A 23,430-nucleotide genomic window follows, 5' to 3' on the forward strand; every position below is an offset into this window, starting at 1 on the left:
TCTTGTGTATGAAACAGGGAACCATGATTTCTATCATGGTATTAGAGCTACAGATCCAAGCTTAAGGATCTTATTCCTTCATCCGGTAAAGTCTCTTCCCACTCGCCTTTGAATCATCTCTCCTACTTGTTTCTCTGCATATTTTTGTTTTCACTGTTTGCTGAACAACCTTCTTTCATTAGCCTACCTGTTTCTTTCTCTACATATTTCTGTATCACTTTATTCTACATATTTCACTTCATCATATTTGCCTTTGAATCATCCGGCATATTTTTGTCTCCCTTTTGACTTGTCACTGCACGTGATCTTATATGTTAACAGCACAAATACTCACGCAAGATCAGATTCACATCATTTGATCTTTGCGTGAATAGGGTCACGTTAAATATTTTTTCTTTTACAAGTTGACTGCATATCAGATTCAGATCTTGCTGTCCTGATCAACTAATATTACATTAGTTGATCTTTCTCTATCTTCTTCTTTGTTTCACACTGTCTGTTTCTATCCCAGAGTTATAAATCCATATTCCCTCATATTCTGAAATTACACACGTTAATTTTAAAGTAACGTGTCTCTTTGATCAAACTCTAATTCAGAACAGTTTCTTGGTAAATATTTCTGGTTTTCTACCTCAGTTTTATCATTCAAAAAGGCTTGCAGCAGAATTTCTGATATTAAGTTTCTGTTCTGATTTTCATTAAATCTCATCTGCAATTGGGTCCTTGTCGTAAAGTCATTTTCTTAATTCTTATCTCTTCTTATATTTTTGGTTTCGATAGAATATGGACTCATTTCCTCACTCTCAGTCTGGTCTTTCCTCAAACTTTCTTAGTCAACTCGTATCTGAGAAACTCAACAATTCTAATTTTCTAACTTGGAAGCGACAAATCATTTCATTCATAAGAAGTCAGGACCTTTCTGGACATCTGGATGGCTCTGTTCCTGTTCCTCCAGAGTTCGTATCACAAGAAGCAAAGAATGGTGGGGGAGATCCTTCTATTACCTATGTCAGAAATCCAGAATATGTATCCTGGATGAAGCGAGATCAGGCGCTGGTTGCCTACATCACTTCTACATTATCACAGGAAGTGCTTGTGGCAATTCCAGATGACTGCTTTGCAATGCAATTATGACATTGATTGGTTCAGACATATTCTCAAGTTTCTCAGGCCAGAATATTATTTTTGAAGAAAGAATTTCAAATGTTAAGAAAGGACTCCATGACCATCATGGAGTACTTGAACAAAATAAAGACCATTACAGATCAGCTGGCCATCATGGGATGTGCAGTTAGTGACAAAGATATGGTGCAACAGACTTTGAGTGGGCTGGGATCGGATTATCATATGATGGTTACTTCCTTATTGTGTTTGCCAGAGTTACCTGCTTTTGAAGATCTTCGTGCCAAACTTTTGCAGTATGAGATGACCCTAAAGGGATTTTCTGAAGATACTCATTCTCAAGGAGGAGCACACACTGTTCTTGCCACAGGAGTTGCATATGGGCGAGGACGTGGTACATATGATTTTCGAGATAGAGGGAGTCAAGAAAGAAATGGACAAGGAAGTCGTGGAATATTACCTACACCTAATATTCATCCCAGTGGGCAAAGGCAAAGACCAATACCGACTTGTTTTCTATGCAATAAAAGGGGGCATATCAAAGCAAATTGTTGGTTCAATCCTCAAAATAAAGGTAAACGGCCATAGACAAGCAAGGGGCCAAATAAATTGAAGAACAATGATGAAGTGAAGGATTTGTTACTCTCTGCTTTAGCTAAATTGAACTTAAAGCAAAATGATCCGGGCACTTGGTATGTTGATTCTGGTGCAGCCACTCACGTCAATGGTGATGTTGGTAAGCTCCTAACTTGTGTTCCCTATGCTGGTAAAAATAGTATAGTCACTGGAGATGGGTCTCACCAATGTATTTCCCACATTGGAAACTCTGTCATACCTATGTCTACTTCTTCCCTTACTCTTTCAAATGTCATTTATGCTCCGAATATCAAGAAAAATATTGTTTCTGTCTCTAAGCTTGTTGATGACATCAATGCCTTAGTTGAGTTTACTCCTTTTTCTGTTCGTGTCAAGGATCTCCACACGAGGGAAACGTTCGCTGAAGGAAAGCGACAAGGAAATATGTACATGTTTCAAGAGAATCCTTCCACTTCGAAGCTCGCATCATCATCTTCTTCAGCTTCTTCTAAAAATGTTTTTAGCCTTTCTGAGTGTAATAAGCCAAATCTTTGGCATAGTCATTTGGGTCATTGTAGTAGTCATTTTATTGAAAAGCTTGTTTCTAGCAGTCTTATTCCCAAGTCAAGTCTAAATTTAAATGCTGATGATAACAAATGTTCTAGTTGTCTTCAATGTAAGAGTCATGTCCTTCCATTTCATTCTATTAATAAAAGAGCTTCAAAGCCTTTTGAAATTATTTGTTCTGATGTTTGGGGTCCGGCTCCAGTTCCCTCCATGTCTGGCATCAGGTATTACCTCATTTTTGTTGATAGCTATTCTCGGTATACATGGATCTTCTTTATGAAATGTAAGTCTGAAACATTCAAGTTATTTTAGACTTTTCATTCCTTTGTTCAAAATCAATTCTCTGATAATATCCTTTGTTTCCAATGTGATGAAGGGGGTGAATTCTCCTCAAATGACTTTATTAAATTTCTCCAGACAAACGGAATACGTAGGCAGGTGTCTTGTCCTCATACACCTCAACAGAATGGGATTGCTGAACGCAAGCATCGCCATATTGTCGAGAGTGCCATGAGCATGATGCATGATAGTAACCTTTCAGTTACCTTCCGGGCAGAGGCCTTTCATTCAGCCGTTCATATCATAAATCGATTGCCCATGAATATCTTGGAAAACAAATCACCCTACCTTTCCTTACATGGTGTTCATCCAAATTATCATGATTTTCGAGTATTCGGGTGTGTATGTTATGTTCATGTTGAGAGTTCAATGCGACATAAGTTTCAGGATAAGGCCTTGAAGTGTAGATTCGTGGGGTATGCTGATGATTATAAAGGGTACATATGCTATGATCATGTGAACAAGCGTATCAAAATATCCAGGAATGTTGTATTTGATGAATTGAATTTTGATCACAAGGTTGACAACCTTCCTGAAATTGAAGTTTATCACCCCTGGTTGAACTCTGACCTCTTCACTAGTGTTAATGATGTTTGTCATTCAAAATGTAATAAAAGAGATGAGAGATACATGTCTGACGATGTACAGACGACTCAAGAAAGTGTCATTTTCGATCCACTCTTGCTTCCCAAAAGGTATAAATGCATTGTTTACTCTCAACGTGAGAAGGGGATTCCTCCTAATTCTAATCAAGAGATGAATTCTTCTTCTGCTCCCAAAAGATTCACTCGACCCCGACATCCTATTGATAGATGGGTAAATTATGAGAATTTCACTATGGATTTTCAACTCTTCTTAACCTCTCTAGGTAAGGAAGATCAGCCCACGACTTTCTATCAAGCAGCAAATTCTAAGCGATGGATTGAAGCTATGAATGAAGAAATGGAGGCTCTTCATGAATGTGGCACTTGGGAGATTGTTCCCAGACCACATGATCGAAATGTAGTTGGGTCCAAGTGGGTGTACAAAATAAAGTATAAGCCGGATGGTACTATTGAGCGATATAAGGCTAGGCTAGTTGCCAAGGGATTCACCCAGGAGCAAGGACAAGATTACGATGAGACCTTCAGTCCGGTTGTGAAAATGAGTACTATTCGAATCATACTATCATTGGCTATTGAACATCAGTGGATTATCAGTCAACTGGATGTAAAAAATGCATTTTTACATGGAACTCTAAAGGAAGAAGTGTACATGGAACAACCCACTGGGTATGCAGAAGGGAACTCCAGAGAATATGTGTGTCGATTAAAGAGAGCTATATATGGTTTGAAGCAAGCCTCTCGATCTTGGTTTGACAGTTTTTCTCTTGAAATAGAGAAATATGGTTTTAGTCGTTCGCTTCTTGATCATTCACTTTTCATATTCAAATGTAAAGACACAATTACCTTATTATTGATATATGTAGATGACATAATCATTACAGGTAGCTCTGCTGAACACATTGAGCAGGTCAAAGAACTCCTAAACCATAGGTTCAAGATGAAAGACCTTGGTAAACTGCGATATTTTCTTGGAGTAGAAGTTGACAGAACTATTGAAGGCAGGACACTTACCCAACATAAGTATACCATTGATGTTCTCAGCAAAGCAGGTATGAAAGATTGCAAGCCTCTAAGCACACCCAATGTACTTCATCAGAAACTTAGTTCTAGAGATGGTGATTTGTATGAGGATCCTACAGGATATCGCAGGATAGTGGGGATGCTTCAATATCTCACTTTTACTCGCCCTGATATTGTCTATTCAGTCAATCAGGTATCTCAGTTTATGCATGAACCGCGTATTGGACATATGAAAGTTGTTAAACACATTCTTCGATATTTGAAGGGAACTATTGGAGATGGTCTTTTGTACAGAAAGATTATGAATGAACATAATATGCATGAACTTCTTGTTTACACAGTTGCAGACTGGGCAGGAGATCCAGATGAGCGTAGGTCAGTGTCAGGATACTGTATTTTCGTTGGCCTAAATCTTGTATCTTGGAGCAGGAGAAAACAAAGGGCTATTGCGAGATCAAGCACAGAAGCTGAATACAGATCAATGGCAGCTGCTACAGCTGAAGTAACATGGATTAGACATTTGTTGACAGAAGTAGGAGAATCAATATCTAAATGTATTCTCCTATGTGACAATCAAAGTGCCATCAACATGTCATTCAATCCTATCTACCACAGTCGTGCCAAGCATATTGAAATTGATCAACATTTTGTAAGACAGAAAGTCGAAGAGAAGGAAATTGAACCAGAATTTGTTCGGACTACTGATCAAATTGCTGACTTGTTTACCAAAGGGCTTATCAAGGACCGATTCTGGATGTTGAAAGGCAAGTTGTTCATGGTTCAAAACCATGTACAACTTGAGGGAGGATGAAAAGGAGTGTGTACACACGATTGGGTTTGGATCTTATCCAAACCCAATCTGAGTTCATCCAACTAGCACTCTAATTAGCACATGTTCATTAAAGTCACTAATGGCATTTTGTAATTTACATTTCTTGTATGATGGGTATTTTCGTACCCTAGTAATTGTAACAACATGTATTTAACGTGAAGCCTAATACCACAGTCGTGTGATTCATTTTGGGGAAAATCCTGCAGCTTTCTCTTCTCTCTCTCTCCCATTCGACTGCTCTTGTGTATGAAACAGGGAACCATGATTTCTATTAGTAAGAGGACCACATTTCAGAGAATGTTGGATGTAATGGAGGTGCATAGGCTATTAATAAATGGTTCACATTTATTCTTCATATAAAAATTTTAAATATTATTATTTGCATAAATCATGAAATCACACAACTTACCTATTTCTCCTGAGATAAGAAAAATAGAAAAATAAAAAACCAGACAGCTGAAATCGAAAAAAAATTGTCTCCATAAGCCATATTGAGAAGCCTCAGGAACATGTTTTGGTTGACAATAAGATGCATGACACAAATCAAGCTCTCTAACACGTCACTATGTATTTTGTATACTATGTCACATAAGTGCAGGTGCGGATACAACAATGCCACACTTAAAAAAACTTTCGTGTGGGGGTGTGGGGAGGGTATATATATAACTTTTAACCAAACCCAACAGGCCTAGGTTTGGTTCTGCTGAACCCAGGCCTAGGTTCAGATATATATATATATATATTAGACACAGACACATGTATGTGTGTACATTTATGTATTTATATATATAATATAATATTAGATAAAACTGAAGTTGGTTGGGGTTAACCGAATCTACTTTTGTAAAGAAATGGACCTCAGTGTAATTGACTTCATCGGTGTAGTTGACTTCACCTGACATAAAGGAAACCATGTCCAAGTGTCGCACCCGCATGGGTGCGGGTGCGTTTTCCTGCTAGAAGAGTCAGCGTTACATAGTTTCTATATGAAAATCAGTCCTGCAATCTTCTTTTGTGGAGAGTTAAGGGAACATTATGATAAACCACAAAAATAAACATTTACTTGAAAACATGCCATTTAATGTAGGTTCATAACACCATATACAGTTCAACAATAAGATTTTAAATTCATCTTCAGCAACATCTTTTAGTCTTGAGAGATTGGTAAAAAGATGCTTTAAAATAAGATGAAGGTATAGTTTAAAAACCCAGTTGTTTGAACCAGTGATCATTTGAGACAACCTAGAATACTCCCCCTTGTGAAGTCAACCTTGTTGGTTAACCACCTTGCATATCTAGCTCCATATTTTCTTTTTCTCAGTTTGCATAATTAACTGTCATTCAGACCTTTTTCTAAATGCTAACAAGTGTTGTTTAATACTTTAGATCTGTGATATTTTTCTTACATTAAAAATCTTGATAACTTGATTAGTATCACAAGTTTACAAGTTTCAATTCATGATAGCTGATTTTGAACTTACCAATGTTGTAAAATGTGCATTATAGCTCCTATATAAATGCTCAAACATAGTACTGTGTACAAAATGGTGTTAAATTGTATCTCGTGTTATTGTACACACACACACACACACACACACACATATATATATATATATATATATATATATATATATATATATATATATATATATATATATATATATATATATTATTTTTCCATCATGTAAACCCCCAGGGGTATTTCTGTCTTTTCCACTCTTTACGCATATCCACATTAGTGTATATGTTTGTAACTTTCTTTTTTCCTTTTTTTCTTTTTTCTTTCCTTTTTCTTTTTCTTTTTCTTTTTTCTTTCTTTCTTTTGTTGACTAAATCAACTTGGAGGGGGTCCAAACTAGACGGTGAACCCCTCCAACGGTTAGATTTCTAACCGTTGGAGGGGTTCCAACGTCTAGTGGGAGCCCCTCCAAGGTTCTCTCTTCTTATAAATAGGGGTGAACCCCCTTCTTAAATATTATTTAATGCTTGGAGCATTGTTCTCCATTGTTCAATAAAATCCTTTATATTTTTGCATTTGTGTTCTCTTTTTGTACCTTTAGTACATCTTGTTCTAAGTGTTCTTGTGCCTTTGTGCACATTTCCCTTTGTGGTGGTTGTGCTTTCTATGCACATTATCTCTTTTGAGATATTCTCACAAATGGTTCTATATTGTAATATATCATATCATAGTATACAAATTGCAATTTACACTTAAAAATTCAAACATTAAAAAATAAAGAAAATTTGTCAATAATTTCATAGTGCAAGAAATAATGCTACCAACTACAAAATAAAGCCAAAAATATCACATAACAAACAATAATCAACCACGTAAAACATCAAACGCTCAAGAAGCAAGATAATAAGTTATTAATGGCATTTATGACTAATAAAAAAATGCAAATTATCCAATAATCTAATGATCAAACAAATAAGGCAAGCTAAAGGGTTTGGCTCTCTTGAGTAGGCTCCTTTGTCTACCCTTGAAAGAGAAGGTGGGGAAAGTTGTGGGTAACCATTGAAGGGTAAAAGGCATCTTTGAGATTTGACAAAGATAAATCAAGGTATAGTCACAAACAGATTTGGGTAACAATTTATTTGAATGCTTGACTTTCTTGATGTATAGCATGCTAGACTTGGTCATGTGCATTTTGGATCCATTAAGAAAATTGATAAATTAAGATTAATTCTTGTTTGCAAGAAGTATGATCATTATAATAAATGCAACATGTGCATTTAAGCAAAGTTCTCTTTTAAACCTTTTTATGGAGTGGAAAGAAGTTTTAAATTTCTTGAACTCATACATAGTGATGTTTGTGATTTGAAAAATACTCCAACTCATGGGGGTAATCCGTATTTCATAACCTTCATAGATGATTTTTTCAAAATTTCTTATATTTATCTTATAAAAAGTAAAGATGAGTCATTCAAGAAATTTAAGATTTTTAAGACTAAAATTAAGAATTTCCACAACTGTAAAATTGTTTCATTTAGATCAGATAAAGGTGGAGAATATTTATCTCATGACTTCATCAAATTTTGTGAAGAACATGACATACATAAACAGAACATTGCACCTTCCACTCCCAAGCGCAATGGAGTAGCAAAACGAAAAACAAAACTTTAATTGACATGGTGAATGCAATGCTTACTCTATATGAATGATGGAAAAATAGCAAATTAAATTTAAGCTATCTAAAACTTTGGAGTTGTGTAGCCTATGTTTAATTAAATGAATCCAAACAAACTAAATTATGACCTAAAACTAATACATGTATTTTTATTGGCCATGCTCAAAACAGCAAGACACATAGATTTATGAACTTAAAAACTAAAGTTATTTTTTAATCTGTACAAGTTGAGTTTAGAGAAGATCTATTTTTCAAAAACTTGCAAAATCTTTTTTCTCCCAATGGTTTTCATAAACCTGTATCCAAAAGACTTGCTTTGGAAAATGAAAATACAGAATTTAGAAGAAGTAAGAGGATCAAGAAACTAAAAGATTTTGAAAAAGACTTTAATCTCTATATGATTGATGGAGATCCTTTAAGCTTTTCTAAAGCTATATCATCACTTGATGCTGCATCAGGATTTAAACATCTTGGTTGCAAATGAATTTGCAAAAGAAATTTAGAGCACATGGATCCAATGACAAATTTAAAGCAAGATTAGTAGCAAAAGGTTTTAAACAAAAATTTGAGATTGATTATTTTGATACTTATGCTTTTCAGTATCTAGGATAACATCAATTAGAGTTCTTATAGCCTCAGCTTCTATTTTCAAACTCGAAATTCATCAAATGGATGTTAAAACTGTTTTTCTAAATAGCAACTTAGAAGAAGAGATTTACATGGATCAACCGGAAGGTTTTGTGGTTCCTGGTCAAAGAAATAAAGTTTGTAAATTACTTAAGTCCTTACAGAGATTGAAACAACCTCCAAAACAATGGCATGAAAATTTTGACCAAATAATTTTCAGTTTTGGGTTTAACTTTAACACTCTTGATTCAGAGAAATGCATATATACTAAAGTTGAATGTGAAAACATTGTCATAATTTGTTTATATATAGATGATATATTGATATTTAGCAATAATATAGAATGCATAAATGATACTAAGTATTTTCTGTCACTTAACTTTGACATGAAAGATATGGGGATTGTTGATGTGATTCTAGGAATCAAACTTGTGAGACATGAACATGGATATGGCTTAAACCCAATGTTAAATTATTTAAATACACTGGAAGAGGTATTTACTCAATATGTGTATGCTAGTATTATGGAAAGTCTTATGTATGCTATGAATGAAACTAGACCAGACATAGCATTTTGCATGACCCAACTCAGTAGATAAACTAGTAATCCAGGACCTGATCATTATCAGGGTCTTGAAGTATCTTAAAGGGACTTTGGATTATGGGTTATTCTATTCGGAGGAATTCACTAACCTTGAAGGTTATAGTGATGTTAATTGGAACTCCGATAGGAATGACTTGATATCTACAAGTGGATGGGTCTTTACCCTTGGGTCTAGGGTTATTTCTTGGGTTTTCAAGAAACAAACCATTATAACCCAATCCACTATGGAGGTTGAACTCATAGCACAAACATTTGCTAGTATAGAAGTTGAATGGCTAAAAAACCTCTTGATTGAGATTCCATTGGGTAGCAAGCCCTAGCCTCCTATGAAAATTCACTTTGATAGCCAAACTGCTATATATAAAGTAGGAAGCAATATATACAATGAAAAATTTAGACATATTAGTCTAAAGCACAAAACTGTGAATAATTTACTCAAGCAAGGAGTAATTTTAGTGAAATATGTGAAATCTTGCTAAAATTTGGTAGATCCACTTACGAAAAACCTTTCACGTAAAATCATCAAAAATATATCTGAGGAAATGATATTAAAACCACTAAAAAGATTACCTGTGATGAAAACCCAACCGAGTGACTTGGGTCACCTAAGTTCTAGGTTCAGTAAAAAGAACAAGTCACTGCAGTAATTAGGTGAGTACAAAGGAATATATAAAGATAGAGAGTATCTTCAAGTCTCATTCTTATGTAAGTGCTTGAAAAACCTGTGACATAAGTATGAGTCTCTTGGCTCTTAATGAGATTTGCAAGCCAGATTGGCTAAGGTGTTTGAAATAGGTTTTCATCTTTGACAAACTCAACTATATAAGTGTTAAGGTGTGGGTCGCCTTCTATGAGATGGAGGTTGTCTCTAAAGCACTCATGAAGTGGGATACTGCATAGGACCCTTAATAAATGTAGCCTTTATATATTTGATGACACATATAGTTACCTGAAAAGAGTATGTGTGTGAATAGGCCTAAAAAGTCCACGTTAGAGACCAAGTTCAAAGTTGCTAGCTACTTAGTTTTTGAGACTGTCTGAATCTTGTTCACACTAAGTGTAGGTTCAAACTGAAAGGTATCATTATTTAAGCATATGACTTTCATGAACAACTTCACTCTTTCTTCCTATCCTATATTTTGACCCACGTGAGGGATTGTTATTATTTGGCTCAAAATATAACCTTTTGAAAACAAGGTTTTTTTGGCAAAATGATCCATTCTTATTACTAGTTCTTTGAGAAAGTCTTTTGAACGAAAAAACCCATTTTATGAAAAATGTTTTCTCGTATTGATCATTATTGAAAAACTTTATAAGTTTATAATGAGAAGGGTTGCCTTAGAGGGCAAGTCCCTTAAGGGAATTAGATCTTGGGCTTGTCAAATGCCTATCAAAATGAACTTCAAATATTAAATATTAATATTTGGATTTAGACTTGGATCTGAACCTGGTCATGGTCCTAGATCTGGTTATGGTCCTATACTTGGTCATGGCCCTTGCCCTAACCTAGGCCTTGGCATTGACCTTGACCTTGATCTTTAAAAGTTTTCAAAAGTCCTTTATGACTTTTTTGGGAGGTAACACATATCCTTTTGTATAGCCTCTACGTTTAAGCATGTTGAGAGGTCAGTGACACATGGAGCCTATGTTGTAGCGGTGGCCGCCCATGACACGTTGCATTCATGTTGAGATGATGGCCACCCATGATGAGACGCTAGTGACATGTGATGTCCATGTTGAGATGGTTGTTGCCTATGATGGGATGCTAGTGACACGTGGTGCACATATCGGGTCAGTGGCCGCCCAGGATGAGCGAGTTACCTTGCACCACTTGGTTTGGTATACCCTAGTTACTTTATATGGATTTTTTTTTTCAAAAAATCGAGTTAACTTCTACTTTTTTGCTTCTTCCCAAGTCTTCCTCAACTTGTGAAGTTGTTGAGGGTAACTGTGCCGCCGTGACTAACCTCCCCGGTGCCAAGGGAGGTTAGTATTGCACGAGAGGTACAAGTTTTTTTGTATCCTGAAAGCGAGGTTGTGTTTAACTCTATTGCACCCGGGCTAAGTCTTGGTAGGGCATATGTCGCTTTCAAGACAAGGCTTTTGTTGTGCGCCGCCAATCTTCGGTCCCAACGTATCTTAGAAGAATTTTACCAACTATCCAAGAGATAAGCCACAAAACTAGAATCTCTCTCAAGAATACATGTAATTCCTTTCCTCACACTATCAATGAACTTGATCTTGTATTGTGTCAAAAACAAACCAAGTTTGAATCTGATGTTCAATTATCTGAGTACATCAAGGATTAGTTCCAAAAGAAAAACTAGTTCAAGGTTTTTCATATATTTATCGAGAGGACACCCCAGTTCATGTGGTAGGGCCTGAGAGAGATTGATGTCGTACCATATCAGCGGCCCTTTTGGACCATTAAGGAGCCGGTTGCTTTGGCCCTAAGGCAAGGATGCCTGGGTATCAAACTCCTGACGTCCAACCAACCTAACCAACTATGTGAAGCCCTTACTTTCTCATGAAGGATTTAGAAGCAGCTGCCACCAACCAATAACTATGAGGCGAAGCTGCGTAAGCTGGATAAGGAAGGGAGCCAGTGCCCGGGCATCCATCGAATGCATTCTTTTCGATGGAAAGGCTTTGGCTTGTATGAACTTAAAGCAGTTCTTTCTTTCGATGTGATCGGGAGGACCAAAGAAAGAACGGTACCCAAATCCATTGTATTTCCCGAGTTTCCAAAGTATGAACCCATCAGTTGCCCTTGAATCTTGACTTATTGTGAGTCCAACCTGAGTTGACTCGGTCAAGTCAGAGGATGACCGGGCAAGTTTCTCAACCATACTCAAAACCAGCAGATCTTTCCAATACAGGAGTTCACCTCTTTCTAGTAACAGTACAAAATTTTCATTACTATTGGCAGAAAGGTACACCAGCAAAAGAGCAGCCTGCATCTTTCTTTTTCCTAATCCATTCTCACTTTCTCAGTCAAAATAGTAGATGTGGAATACATGAGATCGTGGTCATGATTACAGTAATGATGTGAGACAAATATGAACAGAAAAAGAAGAAAATAAGCTTCAAAATAAACAAAGAAACCAAATCTGTAAGAAACTCAGATACTATTAGATGAGAAAAACCTGACGCATGAGCGAGTGCATGAAAACTGACGAAGTCAAGCAAGAAAATGATATTAACTCGTTCAGAGTGACCATGATAGCAGATTTTCAACCAGACAGAACAAGAAATACCATAGAGTAAAAAGGAAAATTGGAGCTATATGGTTCTTCTCCAGATGCAGTTCCAAAGACTTACCTGAGGCTCAACACCCTCCTTTGATGATACCACAAGCAGGCACCAACTTGTGGTGAACCGGCCTATACTGTATGTTGCAGATGAAATCAACCAAGAAACCTATCTTTTCCGATTCCTACCACCTCCCTCAAGTTCTTCTTTCCCAATAGCCATCAAAGTCAAGAATGCATCTTCTCTGGATTGACTGGGATGGCTTCTGGGAAAAGGGCTCAATGAGGAGAGGTGGGGAGTCGGAAAAAGAATACCAGATGAGACTCTTGGATGCCTTGATCTGCACCCTTTCTCTCCTCTTTCTCTGCTTGAAACTGCACCAACTTGATAGTAGAAACACCAGCGTGTGTTCTATTTATAGAACTGGCAAGGCGGTTTAAGGATGTTTATAACTATCAATTAGAAAGAGAGTTCTATTTCTTTTAGAGGCTCAGTAGGTTGCGAATGTTGACAAAACAATTGGTTTTGGACAAGTCTTAAACAAGCATGAATGCATTAGGATTGAAGAGCTTTGTTTGAACGGTAAGTTAAGGACACTGCACAAGCTAAGGATGAAAAATGGTATCAAGCATAGGGATCTATTAGGGTAGAAAAGAGAATAATGACTAGTCTCTAAACAGGGTAAAAAGAAAAAACTACTGCAGCATGAGATGCCATGGTTTTCCTAATAAATCATTCAATCTTTGCAGTTAAATTCCTGACCGTCCCTGTGACAGAACACGTGTCCAAACGGGGAATTTGGACTAAACAAACCATCTAGATCAATGATCCAGAATGCATTAAAATTTCAATGATTGAAAGTCATATTTACCATTCTATCCAAAGCGCAATTTCTAAAAGACAAACCGTGTTGAGCACATCTTTGGGGTTAGATTGTTCATATAGTGCTCGCATCTATTAATTTCTACTAGGTATGGTACAGTCTTAAGTACAGCCAATATTCACATGTAAAACGGAATTATAAAATAGTGGAAAATAGTAAACGCAGTTTTAGCTCAGTTTTAACTTTATAAAGCAAAGTAAAAAGGTATATATATAGGGTATATAGTCTATTGTAAATACAATCGACCTAGCAAATGGGTGAAAGTGTTTTTTAAAATTTAACACCGTAAATGTGATCTACCTGTTTTATTTAGTGGCAACCAGCTTTTGGATCGCCAGAATCCAACCTGTATACAGGTTTTTTTCAGCGATCCAAAAATCAACATCTATGCAGGCACCAATTTTCCCTGCCTTATAAAAACATGTTTTTTCGTCAAAAAAATATGATCCAAGAGTCAAATGTTGAACACATCTAGGAGGTTAGATTTAGTCAAAACAACTCGAATCATGAGATCCCAGTTTGATTGTAGGTGCAATCAATTATTCTATTATAGCAAATATAAATACATATATATACAATTTCTCATTCAAAATCAAGCTATCGCATAGGAACTAGGGATTCAAATTCATGACTCCATCTGATTCAAACCTGAAATGGGATAAAATATTACGCATATTTTCAATTTTTGGAAAGTCTTTTGTACTGTAATTTTCATGTTCCACAAATAATTTATGGAAGTTAACACGAGAGCACCGTGGTACATACTACAGATCAGGAGGATGTTTTATCAACATTCCACATCCTTCTGTAATTTATTTATCTTCAATTATTTCAACTTATATACATTGACTATACACATCTTAGGGAAACTGGGTTGCTGGTACAATTGGCCAGGCCTGACGATACAGTACCACATTGGTTAACATCCATTAAGCAGTAGTGAATACAGCAATGCTTAATCCCGCATCTTCCACATTCGAAAAGGTTAAACCCATAGAGGACATGTCTTTGGATTCATCACCACTTTCATTGGTATCATCAGTTATAATTTCCCACTGTTCTTTAACCAATAGCCCTTCCCTTGCTTGATGCACAAATTCTGAAGCAGCTGGCAGAATTACGTAGTCATTCATAGGATTGTAATATGGGTCTGATTCACCTGCCCCTAGCCAGTGCTTGAGGATGCGGAATACATGTCGATCGCAGATTATTCCTCGGTGATCAGCAGGGACAGCAATCCTTGCTTCTGCGAAAAGTCCATCTGCCTGCATGATGATCAAGAAAATAATTGAGAACATAAAACTTGCAGAAATACTGCATCTTGTAATGAGTATTCTTACAATTTGCTACTACATATCAAGTAATGCCCTGACATTCTAATAAGTTCCAAAATAAGCCATCAGCCTAGACAGTGATAAGAAGAAATTTGGAGCATAAAACTTTGCAGAAATACTGCATCTTGTAATGAATATCTTTACAATTTGCTACTACGTATCAAGTAATGCCCATGAATTAGTATGTTCCCAAAACAGTGCATTTCATTCGACCTCTAAACCGAGGTACAAGGATGGAAAAGATAAAAGCCCTTTCAAAAGTTTTATGTCTCTCCCAATTGGTGTCTACTTAACTGATGTGCAATCAAATCAGAAAGTCTTGTTGATATAATCGTTTAGTGAATTGATGGACGATATACCTGTTAATTATTGTGTACTCTCTTCTGTTTTAAAAATCACAATTTTGTTAGCAAAATCAGTAAAAGTTTACATTATAGGGTCTCTCTCTCTCTCTCTCTCTCTCTCATATGCAGAATTTCAGGAGCTATATAGATCCATTTTGCCTACGTTGTATTTCTTAGCACCGTTCTATGCTACCGCTTGCAAAAAGATTTGAACTAATTCCATACCATGAGCAACAAAGCTGCAAGCAAAATTGCTCGTTTTCATTACCACAATTCAATTGTAAGATGGCATTTTAACTAAACACCGAAGTTAGGATCTAAGATAGATGTATCAGTCACATAACTGAGATCTGAGATGATTATTCGTACAAACAACGGTATATGCTCAGTAAAGAGATAATAATCAGTCAACAGCATTAATTTAAAAATAACAAAACTATGAATCACAAAAGAGGAGATCGTTACTGTATTTCTTATACATTTTCACTCATCAGTCACTTCTCACGTTCATTCCATTTTTTCCTTTCGTCATTACTTGACTGAGCATAGTGTGCTCCGCACCCTTTCATTCAGAAGCCTATTTGAAGCAAAGACTTTTTTTGGGGGGGGGGGGGGGGGGGGGGGGCTAAGTCGACGGAAAATCCAGTTCTCATTGACTGTGACCAGGATAAGTGTGAATCCAGCTGTCCCTAGTGCAGGCCTCTACAGATAAAACCCCTGAGGTTTACCATGCCTGCTGCCTACTGCCATCTTTGGGCTTGTGGCAAGAACATACACCCCAGGTATCAAACTCGCAACGTCATTCAACTTGGACACTTTTAGGCCCCACCTAGCCAGGCATATGGAGCCCTTGGGGCTATACAGAATTATTTCTTCAAAGTATAGTATCATTTTTCAATTCACTTCATAGCAACATAGAATTTGTAAAATGTACCTAGAAGTGAATAAGCAATTATAAAACACTTGAAAGAAACACAACACACCATATGTGGACTTCATTACATTACCATTCTAAATGATAATGAGATAAATTAGATTAGTAAAACTTACAGATGATGATTCTGTTGGAACAGTCCCATCACCATCAACGCATAGATAGTTTGGCTGAAAAATAAAAAAATCGGAGACTTCTCAGCAAGTAATTTGAGATAATCAACAAGAAATATATTAAATGATATGCATTCTAAGAAAATAATAATTTATGAAATGCATTCTAATAGAACAAAATAATTACATGATTTATAATAAATGCAGGATCTTTCTGCCACAAAAAACTTGTACAAGGCATAAATATTAGATGGAACACAGAAATATGGAGAAGAAAATTTGAAGAATGACATAGAAGAATGGATGAGGATTAAGGATAGATAACTGCATCTTCTTCATAAGATTCACAAAAGGGAACCAAGACATATGTGCTTGTATAACTGCCACAAATTCAGCAACAACATTAATATTTATAGAAACTAAACTGTTCAATTTGTTACAACCACTAAAAGTGCAGGTCATTAAATGAAAGGACATAAAATAGATCTATACAATAAATTATGTATACATTCCAATGTTATCCAATCAGACGTGCCTAAAGTACCAACAGACTAAGCCAATTTAAATTTCAACATGGCACATAATGATGAATGTCCAGGTGTCCAAACATTGTGATCATGGCGCATAATGATGATCGCAGTGGTGACAATAAGGTTTGATATTTTTTACATGCAAAGGAATTCCACCTTTGTGCATGATGATAATCATATTGTAGGGTGATCATGGCAGGGGTGATGTAATATCTCATAATTTTTCCATGATTTTTAAAGTCTATAATATAATTTTTAAATTTTATATGTATATTTAATTGATAAAAATCGTGGGAAAATAATTAAAAGGGGTGACATCAGAGCCCACTGACAAGAGCTGATTATGTTAATTAAAATTTGAGAAATTTATTGTTTTTAACCTTCAAATTAGAGAAAAATTCAAGCGAAATTCATGTTGAATTCAGGCAAAATTCGGAAGCAAAATTGAGGTATGGCGACAGTTAAATCCGCCTATATCTTGTAGGAGATATGTTTTCTGGAAATCAAATTACGGTTGGCCCGAAAAATGCATCTTTCTAAAATGACCGACCTCTAATTATTGAGCTTTTTAGAGATCTTTCGATCCATATTAATATGGATATGGACCCAGTCCAAGATCTATATTGACTAGGATCTTATTCAAGTTGGGATCCAAATGGATTAGATATGGATTTGGATCATAGTTCCAATTTGGATCCATAATCCATTCACGGCAATTTTAAAACTAACTTGAATTTAAAGTTTTAAAAACAAATAATTTTAAGTACAAACTAAGGATGAGGTTCTACCTAGGGTAGAACTCTACCCCATATGAACCTTTAGAAGGGGGCATCCCCCTAGAATATTCCTATGGAATATAAAAATAAATAAAATTCAAAAAATATCTAGAAGATAAGGAGGTTAGAGGTATAATTCTACCCTATGTCACAGGGATTCAACCAACAGGGTGCCGCACCCGCGTCGACGCGACGCGAGTGCACGTGCGGGTGCGGCACCCGGTGCGGTCAACCGGACCCTGGGTGCGGTCAACGCACCCAGGGTCATTTGTGTCCAAATTTTGGACAAAAAAAATGACTGATTGATGGAGTATTTGTTTGCTTCTTGTAACTTGTGTTTGGTTGGTAAATACTGGCCGATACATGTTCCTAGGCATCATGAAAAAAAAGGACGTTACCACTAATGGTTACTTAAAGGGGTTTAATGGAAAATGAAAGAAGAATTAATTCTACATTAATTTTAGTTACTTTTATCTTGGGAAGAAACTTCTTAGAGGCTAGCAAAGACGTAACATATAAGTAATTACTTTTAACAAAGGAACGAACTGCTCGGTTCCCATTAATTACTCTCTCTCTCTCTCTCTCTCTCTCTCTATATATATATATATATATATATAAGTAATCAATAAATGCATTAGAAAAGTTAATTGCTTTGACCGGTAAATATGTCCATTTATGTTTTACGCCCTGCAGTGTAGGGATGAAAGTGGGGTTCGGTAGACCTAACCCAACCCAAATTGACCTAGCTTGACTCGGTCATGCCCAAGATGAACATTCATTAGTGTTAATGTTGTTAACTGTTAAAACTTAAAAATTATATATATATATATATAATATTTTTTTTGCCGCACCCAAGTTTTTTGAAAGTGCCGCACCTGCACCCACACCCATGTGACATAGATTCTACCTTAAGAGGGGCATCTAGAAGGGGATGTCACCCACTCTCTAGAAATTTCATTAAAAAAATAAAAAAAAGGGGCATCCCCCTAGAATATTCTTATGAAATATAAAAATAAATAAAATCCAAAACCATATCTAGAAGATAAGGAGGTTAGAGGTAGAGTTCTACACTTAGTAGAACTCTACCCCTAAGAGGGGCATCCAAAAGGGGACGTCATCCCCTCTCTAGAAATTTCATTAAAAAAATATAAAAGGGGGTCTAGATAGCTCCTCTCTCTTCGTGTTCTAGAAAGAGAGTTGAGAAAAAGGAGAGAGAGGAAAAATCATGAGCTAGGAGAGAGAGAAGAAAAGAAAAAAAAGAGAAAAAGGAAAAGAGAAGAAAAAAAATAAGCATCTACGATTTCCTCTGGTCTTTTTTATCTTCGATTCAAGGTACAGGTTTCTCTCTTAATTCGCACAGGAAAGAGAATTGTATAAACTGATTTGAGCATAGGTTTAGAGGGAAAAAATGAAAATCTGAATTTAAATATATATATATATATATATATATATATATATATATTTCAAGATTGCAGATTTCATTAGAAATACATATACATGGTTGCCAATGAGTTTGATGAACATGTATATATATTTCTGATATGTCAATCTCATTAAGCATGCATCTGAAAATAGATATGCACTTCAGATTTGTCGATTTTTCCTGTTCATACATCTGAATATATATATATATATATAGGGATATATACTTCAGATTTGTCAATTTTTCATGCTCATGCATTTGAAAAAAAAATACATATAATTCAGATTATCGATTTTATTGCTCATGCATATGAAAATATGCATATAAATTAGATTTGTCGATTTTGTTTATCATGCATCTGAACTATGTATTGTCTTGTCCTAGTTGTCAATTTCATGAACATGCTATATGTATATGTTCGTTATAATTTTCAGCCTAGTGATTATTTTTCTGGTTGAGTTTGTATCATGTATGTACATGGATTTTTTTGTGCTGGCCAATCCATGTACATGATCCCGATCATGTACATGAATTTGGCCAGCAGTTATTATTGTTCTGATTGGCTGATTCATGTACTTGAATCAAATCATGTACGTGGATCTGGCCAGCCATTGATATATTTCTGATGGTCAATTCATGTACATGAATCTGACCAGCAGTTTGTTATTACCTGATTGGTTGATCCATGTGCATGAATCTGACCAACAGTCAATATTTCTTGAGTGGTTGATTCATGTACATGAATCTGACCAGCAGCTGCTTATTTCTTGCTTGGCCTATCCATGTACATGAATCTGATCATGTACATGAATCTCGCCAGCAGTTATATTTTCTGATTCAGTAGTTATATTTTTCTGTTTGGTCGATCAATGTCCGTGAATCTGACCAACAGTGTATACTTTTTGTTTGGCCAATCCATGTACATGAATCAAACCAGCTGATGATTAATTCATGGCTGGCCAATCCATGTACATGAATCTATTCGTCAGACCAGCTGTTGATATATTTTATGCTTGGTCAATCCATGTATATGAATCTGACCCGTAGTTGCATATTTCCTGATATGGTTGTTATATGTACATGAATCTGACTAGTTATTGTTATGTTATATATGGTCGATTCATGTACATGATTCTGATCATGTACATGAATCCGACCAGCAATTGGTAACTTTCTGACTGGCTGATCCATATAAATGAATCTGATCATGTACATGAATCTGACTAGCAGTGGTTAATTTGCTGCGTAGTCAATTCGTGTTCATAAAACTAATCATGTGCACGAATCTGATAGGCACTTATAATTTTTTGCATAGCCGATTTATGAAGATGGTCATATACATGAATCTAATCGAAAAATGTACTTTTCTGACTTGGTACATAAATCTAATCCTAAACTGATCAGTTTGCAATTGCACATGTCATACATATGAACCTGAATATAATTAGATGTTTGTATGATTATGATCATATGCATGTTTGGTTGATCATATGCATAAAATTTGATTATGAATGGTATGGTCTGCAAGCTTTTTATTTACATGTGTATGTACTTGGCTTAATGTGTATTTTTTTTTGTGTTATAAATGTGCATTGTGAACATATTGGGAAACGATATGTGTTTTATGTTCACTGAAATTTTGCAATTGGCATAAATTACTTTTGAGATATGTTAGTGGTTATGTGTGAACCACTACGGGCCTATGTAGGCCAGGAGCATGTGTTGCTCCAATGTTGAATTGTTTATGCATTGCAGAATGATTTCTGAAAATTATTGATTTTTCAAATTTAATTACACTGTTAAATTGTGAGGGTCATGGCCCAAAATGGTTCTTTCATGTTGATTTGCAAAACGGTTCTTGCGTAGAGAACTTGAAATTGATTTGAAATAATAAAAGATATCAAAACAATGTAATTATACTCTTCCTTGATGTCTCTTCCACATTGTGGGAATCTTGAATGGCGGTCATGGGGGACCATGAGGATACTAAAACTCTCTGTGCAATTGCGTTTTCAGAACTCAATATGTGGTTCACTTCCCGGCCATGGTTTTAGGAAATTTTCAGCCACTTTGCTTGAGGGTCGTGGTGTTGACTCAGCTGTAGTTATTGGTATGCCAAAAAAATGATGTCAATGGTTAACGATTTTCATTGATGTCCCAGCATTAGGTGAGGATTCCTAATATTTCAATGGAATGTGAGGATTTCTGATATCGATCGAGGAACAAGTGTGAAACCCAGTAAATAAAATACAAATTGTGTGTTAAGCTATGATTGAGAACTTAACCTAAACTTCAAAAATTGTGCCCGTTTTGAGTATCTGTAATTTTAAGGAAAAGTAAAAATTAAATTTGTGTAAATTTAATAGAGACAGGCATGCAAAAGCAACTCTGCTAAATAAATTAATAAATTATTCATGCATGTGCATTGAATCATGCATATTTTACTATTCAACATTAGTTTGTGCATCTCTGCATATTTGATTTTGCATTATTTTTTGTTGAATGAATAGTAAGATAATTGTGGTAAGTTATTGTTTGTGATTTCCTCTGAAATTTATGCATGAGTTAATTTATGATTTTTTTTTACTATTGAATTTTTATAGAAATTCGTACGAGGACTTTGGTTTTTACCTATTTTCTAAAATTGTTTTACAGGCACAGATACTCAGTGATGTCTAGGACTGGCTGGCTGGAGAACGAGAAATTATGACTTGGTGTTTGGGTTCTGACCAGAGGGCATGATTATGATAGAGTCGGTTTTATGTTTCTGGATATTTCAACTTTTTGATTTAATTAATGAAGTTCATTTTATTACTTCAAGTTGATTCAATGCATGGAATGGTTTGAGGTTTGGTTATATTAAATATGTAATGCACCGCAGGTCCTTGGGAGGTTTTTCGCAATTGTTTAAAAAAAATAAAAAATTCCACTATTTTTCAAAGGTCAAGGTTGTTACCGGTGTAGTTGTCCATTATACATGATGACTTCAGAAAGTTTTGAAAGGAGAAAGTGCCTAAAAGCAATTCTTTTAGCAGATATTTTCCTCAGAGAGCATTTTCAACAGTACACACGAGCCTATACAAGCCCAAGCATGACTTGTTCGAGCTCGGCTCAATAACTCAAACCCTGCTAAGGCTCAACCAAGCTCGAGAAGAGATATCTGAGCTCTGCTTCAGAAGTACGAGCCAAGCTAAAGTTGGCTTCTGTAGGCTCGGTTAATTTAAGCAAGCCAGGCTTCATCTCAATCTCGTAAAGCCCAACCTCTAACACTAATCCAATCCCATTCCTTCAAATCTTCACTTAAATCAATACAAGAAACAAGTTGAGAGCCAATCAGACTGTTCCTGACAAACTTGTAAGGATAAACTGCTTTAAGTTGAAACATTGTCCGAAGTCCAGACTCCAGAAAATATCTGTCAACCTTAATTCAAGCAACATCCATGCCAAAATACCCAGAGAAGAGGAGGTTGTTTACTTACACAATAACTTGGGTTTCTGTGAGTGCTTTCAAGCATATGTGCAGAAATTTTTTATGTGTACTAATGCTTTGCAAGGAAGCATGACGATTGGCTTCAGATATATTACAAGGTTCCATCCTGATGATTTATTAACTCTAAGCTCACAGAGTTACATGATTCTGGTTCATAATATTGGAGTTCATGGGACCTTAGCAATTGATAACTTCTCATAATGAGCCTAATGTGTGGAAGCTGGTCCTGGCACATGATACAGAATGGTGGTTTCGGTAAATTGAGTAGGCTCAAATTTGAGAAGGAAATGTCAATACGCACCAGAGTTACCGGAAGCTTCTTAGGTAGGTGGGAAGCACGCTTCCTAGAAACTCGCTTTGAAACCACGATATTCCTTACTTCCGAAACTTCATGGGAATCTTGATTCTTCTATGCTTCTCCTATACTTCCCACATGCATGCTTCTCTCACGTTTCTTTTCATGTTTTTCATGTGTTTCCTCTCACGCTTCCACTCACTTACCATGTGCTTTCTCTAAATTGGTAACCATCATTATTAGATTTTAACAAAATTTTAAACCTTATACTAAAAATCATGAAATACAAGAATAGTCATTTTTATTTTAGTTTTTATTTGCTTCCTGTTGGATTTTTATTCAGTTCCCATATTGCTTCCTTGTGTATTCCTGTTTCGCTCTTAAATTGGTTCTTCGCTTCTCGCTCCCCATAAATTTTAAAATGTTTCGTTTCTTGCTTCCGCTTCCTAGTCTGACAACCTTGATATGCACTATGGGTTGGGTCATCAATGTCAAACCAAAATACAGGTTGTGGTTATAGAGTTAAAAATGCCCATTATGAGAGAACTATAAGACACCCATGAAATGGACTAATTGAGTTGAAGTCTTAACTATGACAAGGTCTAAAGAGACATGAGTATCAGTAACCAGGAC

General features: G+C 35.9%; 1 protein-coding gene across 2 annotated transcripts in view; it reads right to left on the reverse strand.

Moving 5' to 3' along the window:
- Positions 1–14,240: 14,240 nt before the first annotated feature.
- Positions 14,241–23,430, reverse strand: part of LOC149844763 (lecithin-cholesterol acyltransferase-like 4) — a 62,048-nt gene continuing 52,858 nt past the window's right edge. For both annotated transcript variants that reach the window (XM_089995258.1, XM_089995259.1), the window contains 2 exons: positions 16,287–16,340; positions 14,241–14,823 (listed from right to left, as the gene is read on the reverse strand). In XM_089995258.1, coding sequence (XP_089851384.1) covers positions 14,488–14,823; positions 16,287–16,340 — 390 coding nt within the window. In that variant the 3' untranslated portion in view covers positions 14,241–14,487. The remainder of the gene's footprint in view (positions 14,824–16,286; positions 16,341–23,430) is intronic.

Source organism: Nuphar pumila, chromosome 2, assembly GCF_984573655.1.
Source record: "Nuphar pumila chromosome 2, dmNupPumi1.hap1.1, whole genome shotgun sequence".
In the NCBI taxonomy this organism is placed as follows: domain Eukaryota; kingdom Viridiplantae; phylum Streptophyta; class Magnoliopsida; order Nymphaeales; family Nymphaeaceae; genus Nuphar; species Nuphar pumila.